General features: G+C 36.6%; 1 protein-coding gene across 1 annotated transcript; it reads left to right on the top strand.

Annotated features, from left to right (window-relative positions):
* The first annotated feature begins 3,811 nt into the window (after window positions 1-3,811).
* LOC129752174 (submandibular gland secretory Glx-rich protein CA-like) lies at window positions 3,812-5,121 on the top strand. The gene is made up of 2 exons (XM_055747965.1): window positions 3,812-3,848; window positions 4,337-5,121. Exons 1-2 carry the CDS (start codon window positions 3,812-3,814, stop codon window positions 5,119-5,121), a joined length of 822 nt encoding a protein of 273 aa, XP_055603940.1.
* Window positions 5,122-5,672: the final 551 nt, after the last annotated feature.

Genomic DNA, 5,672 nt, shown 5'->3' with positions numbered 1-5,672 from the left:
CATGCTCTAGAGTGATAGGATTTGTTAACACTTGTTTTTAAATAAAGGTTAGTTCGCTAAATTCATTTCTAAACTGAAAATGTCTCTTGGAAAAAATCTCCATAAGGCTTATACCTCTAAACATCCCTTAACATTTCGCTAGACGACATACCTGTAAAATCGTGTTTAGTGGCACTTTAACAATCATTTCTTGATAAATTGGCTCTAGTTTGTGTCAAATAATAATTAATCATTGGTCATTAAAGTTGCAGAAATCGGAGATGAAGGATGCGGTTACCTTAAATACAGATTTGACGAAGTATTACTGAAAAAACTGATCAATACAATAACTGAAAAAGTGAGCACCGACCGATAGAAGATACTAATAATAAAATTAATTTTAAATTCAAGTTTTGGTTGAACTACGACATCTTGGTACAAAGGACAACTAAAAATTTGTCAAAAAACGAACAGAAAAATTATAATTGAATAGGAGCTTTCCTTTTCCTTAACTTAATCCCTAGTTGACGGAGAAAGGAGTTTCAAGTAAGCATGAACCTTTTTCTAGTATCCAAATTCTCTCCCTTGCGAAATTTGATTCCATTTCCTCGATAAGCTCAAAAGCTATGCGAAAAATTCCTCTATCCTTCATATCACACCAACTGGAAGGAGGCAGTAGTACTAATTATTCATTAAAACATTCCGGTTAGACATAATCATAAAATCAATTCTTGTATTCCAATACCCTTCCATGACAAATTTATTTCCATGAGCTTCATTCATTCTCGAGTTATGTTAAAAATTGTAAGAAAGCCACCCACTGGAAAGTGGGAGGGGTACCAAATATTCATCGTGCCAAAACTGGTTTTATTTGCATTGCAAACATTTGTCTTTTCTTTGAGAGACCCCTCCTCCATTCCAGTGAGAGGGAGGGGTATCAAACCATTATAGGAAACTTTCCAGGCCTCAAAAGCACCCATCTGCCAAATTTCTAGTAAATCGGTTCAGAAGTTTCATAGACATAAATCCATTTTTAAATATACATATACAAATAAATATTGAATTTTTTGTATCCGTCATTTTTTATAAACAACATTAGCATTTGTGTGCTTGAAGCCCTCTTTGGAAGGAAACCTGGATTAGTGAGAAAACTGTTTAAGGGGGGGGTAACACTTTCAAAAAATCGATTTTATGTTTTTTTTATTTTCTTATTGTAAAACATTTCAAGAATGTTGTGTCAAATTTTCAAGTCTATTGAAGCAAAACTGTAGAAATTATAGGCCTTTATCTCCTCCTATCTAATACTGCAACAAAGCAAGAGCAGAAACTTCAAACGCGTTTTTCTCGAAAGCACATTTTTAAAGTCCGTGGACATCGTCATTTGAAAACTACTTATCCGATTCTTTTCAAATTTGGAACATATTTTCTATATATAAAATACCAGACCCCAACGTTTCCCTTTTTTTTACTTTGGGGAGATTTTACAGATAAAAAAAGGCGGATTTTTTCGTGAAAAATCGTTGTTTTAATTCAAAAAGCCACAAAAATTTCATAAAATTTTTTTCAAGTTGAATAAAAACGTTGGGGTCCAGAAAAACATCTATTAAAAATATTTTGCTCTGATTTTTTGACTTCAGATGATTCTGTGCTGAGATACAGTGTCCACCGCAAATCCTGTTTTCTAAAAGGCATCCTCGAAAGTGCTCCGTCACCGGCTCATTTTTCAATATTTTTCTACGAAAAAATTACTAAATGTTCTTTTAACAATGCTTTGTATAATGCAAAAAATTTGAATTCATTTGTTTGAACAATAGCTCTAGAAAAAATTCGCAAAAGTGGTGTTTTTTTTATCCGTTAGACCCTACCCCCCCCCCCCCCTCCTTAAGCGAATAAAAAAAAGTTCAGTTTCCTGGAATCTTGCTTATCCAGGTTCAAATGATTTTTTTTTAAATTTTGCTTGAACTTTTTTCAATACATAATCAATAATTGATTGATACAGTACAGTATCAATATGAAAAATCATTCTCAAACCGAGTAGAGAATAATTTTGTTCTGCCAATCGTAGAATTCTAACGTAACATTTGTCGAACAACACACACCTGTTATTGTTGTTGTCTAGAAAATAAGGAAAACAATTAGTCGGAAGTGACTGGAAGAATCTTGTTGGGGTTGACTGATTCCGGGGTGGTTTCAAGTAAGTTTTGATAACCCACTTTAGGGCAGCGCGGGAAAAAAAAAACAAAAAAACAAACACCGAAACAGCGCCATTTAACGCCTCTTCTTTCTGCTAAATTTTTCAAATGGTAAAATGTTGCAGCTGCCCATTTGGCATGTCCAGCAAAGCCACAAAATGTGTATTCAAGTTTGGTAGAACTATGACATCTTGGTACAAAGGACAACTAAAAATTTGTCAAAAAACGAACAGAAAAGTTATAATTGAATGGGAACTTTCCTTCTCCCTAACTGGGGATTAAACCAGTTGATCGAGAAAGGAGTTTCAAGTAAGCATATAACATTTTCTAGTATCCAAATTCCCTCCATTGTCAAATTTGATTCCATTTCCTCGATAAGCTCAAAAGCTATGCGAAAAACTCCTCTATCCTTCCTATCACACCAACTGGAAGGAGGCAGTAGTATTAATTATTCATTAAAACATTTCTTGTACTAAAATACCCTCCCAAGCTTAATTTGTTTCAACTCGCTGGATAAGTTCTCGAGTATTGTAAAGGAGCATCCTCTCTCCTTAAAAGTTTTTCCACTGGAAGAACAGAGGGTTCTCAAAAGATCATAGTAACATTTTTTGTATCCAAATTCCTTCCAATACCAAATATGGTTCCATTTGCTTGATTAGTTTACCAGTTATGATGGAAATTCTAAAGGAGCCTCTTCCCCTTCTTCGTACCTCCCCACTGCAAGAAGACAGTGGCAAAAATATTCATAGAACCATTTCTCGTACCCGAACACCCAGTCAAGCAAAATATGGTTCTTTGCTCAAATTGTTATCAAGTTATTAGAGTAGGGGGTCTAAAGGTATTTAGACCACCTACTCCTTTTCTATATCCCTACTTTTAGAAGGCGGGGGCGAAGGGGTTCGGTTAGACATAATCATAAAATAAATTCTTGTATTCCAATACCCTTCCATGACAAATTTATTTGCATGAGCTTCATTGATTTTCGAGTTATGTTAAAAATTGTAAGATAGCCACCCACTGGAAAGTGGGAAAGGTACCAAATATTAATCGTGCCAAAATTGGTTTTATTTGCATTGCAAACATTTGTCTTTTCTTTGAGAGACCCCTCATTCATTCCAGTGAGAGGAAGGGGTTTCAAACCATTATAGGAAAATTTCCAGGCCTCAAAAGCACCCATCTGCCAAATTTCTAGTAAATCGGTTCAGAAGTTTCCAAGTACATAGCGAACAAACAGTCAGACATAAATCCATTTTTAAATATATAAATACAAGTAAATATTGAATTTTTTGAATTCTGTCATTATTTATAAACAACATTAGCATTTGTGTGCTCGAAGCCCTCTTTGGAAGAAAACCTGGATTAGTGAGAAAACTGTTTAAGCGAATAAAATAAAGTTCAGTCTCCTGGAATCTCGCTTATCCAGGTTCAAATGATTTTTTTTAAATTTTGCTTGAACTTTTTTCAATACATAATCAATCAGTACAATATCAATATGAAAATTCATTCTCAAATCGAGTAGAGAATAATTTTGTTCTGCCAATCGTAGAGGCGAATTCTAACGTAACATTTGTCGAACAACACACCTGTTATTGTTGTTGTCTAGAAAAAGGCAAAACAATTAGTCGGAAGTGACAGGAAGAATGCTGTTTGGGTTGACTGATTCCGGGGTGGTTCCAAGTAAGTTTTGATAACCCACTTTAGGGCAGCGCGAAAAAAAAAAACAAACAAACAAACAAACACCGAAACAGCGCCATTTAAACGCCTCTTTTTTTCTGCTAAATTTTTCAAATGGCAAAATGTTGCAGCTGCCCATTTGGCATGTCCAGCAAAGCCACAAAATGTGTATGAGCACAAAGAATGTGGCATCGGTTAATGGGAGAGGAATGATGTGGTGACAAATAGCAGAAAAATGAAATAGCGTAAAGCTTAGAGATCGCACGTGAATCAACCGTCTTCGACATGTCGAGGCTTATTGATTGAAAAGCACGTACTGACTCAGATAGCTGAACCCTTTAAAAGCTGGGATTGGTTGGATTGTCTTCTCATGTAACATCTAGAACTCGATCCAGTTTCTCATTGCTCATCATCATGGGAGGTATGTATCGTAAATTTTAATTGCATTTTTGAATGAAAAAAACTGATTAAAGGTTTTTCTCTTCATTCAGGTTTGTGCAAACTAGCAGTAGTGCTGGCCCTGGTGGCACTCGCTCATGGCATTCCAAACCGACCTAAAGGCCGATATCAGGGTCAGTTGATGGCTAAGCCGAGTCCGGTGATGCCGGAAGAAAGTCCAGAGGAAGTCTACCCGATAGTTCCCGTCGACTCGGAAGTGGCTGAAGTCGTTGAGGAGTCAGAAGTGGTGGCACCTGTTGAAGATCCTGCCGAAGCTCCGGCGTCCAGCTACTTGGAACCTTCCGCAGAAGTGAAAGAAGTTAGCTCGTATGAATCTAAGGACGAATCTGCCAATGATTCCGGAGCAGATCTCTACAGAGTAGAAAAGAAAGTCAAAGATGTCGAACAATCCGAAAGTGGCAACGTAGAAGAAGCTGAACTCGCTGAAGAATCGGAAGATGAAACGGAAGCACCTGCTGCCGATGAAGAAGAGCAACAAGATCAAGAAGTAGGGGAAGTCGATCAAGCTGAACCGGAAATAGACAGTGAGGCCGAAGTGGAACCAAAACCAAGAATAGCTGGTTTCGAAATACCCGAGGCAGCAGCTGACAGTTCCGCTGCTGATGATGTAGTGGAACTAGAAAAGGTCCTCGATAACCAAGATGAGCAGATTGTTCCATTGGAGAAGGAAGATGAAAATGAGGAACTGGCGGTAATTTCTCCTGCCGAAGAAGCTAGCAAAGCGGAAAAAATGCTGGAGCTAGTCATCGATCAGCTCAAGTTGATCAAGTCTAGCTTAAGTGCCCTGCAATCTTTCTATATGAAAAGTGTTGAATGATGAGTTATCGCTGTGAGAAATGTTTGGTTATTGCATTGATAGATATAGAATTAAGAGTTGTTGAATAAATGAGCCTATGAAGATTAACCAAGTTTTGTTTTTTTTAAACCACGAAGATTCATGAATATCAGACGAAGTGTGCTACGTTTTGTTGAAAGTATTCAATTCTGAATCAAACTCAACAGTTTGAACTTCAAATTTTATTTCAATTGAAGAAAGTTAACTTTTTGGAAGGCAGAGTCTTGCAACGTGTTCAAAAGCGATAGTGGAATCAAATATATTCTCCGGAATTGTAAGCTAACATCTTTCAAATAAAAATGGAGGCGTTTTCTTTGTAACACCATCAAATATAAACGGGCGATCAGAAAAAAGTTAAATTTGATGTAAAAGGATTATTGCGAAAGGGATGGTTTGAATAATAGTTTCGAGAATCTCACTTTATATGAAAGGTAGGGTCCTATACAAAATGCACTTGTAATGGGACACAACTCGACCAGTTTTATGACGATTTTCATGAAAATTGATTCACAAGCACCAAGAAGTTAAAGACC

This window comes from Uranotaenia lowii, chromosome 3 (genome assembly GCF_029784155.1).
Source record: "Uranotaenia lowii strain MFRU-FL chromosome 3, ASM2978415v1, whole genome shotgun sequence".
NCBI classification, from domain to species: Eukaryota; Metazoa; Arthropoda; class Insecta; order Diptera; family Culicidae; genus Uranotaenia; species Uranotaenia lowii.
This window is presented reverse-complemented; position numbering and strand designations above follow the sequence as displayed.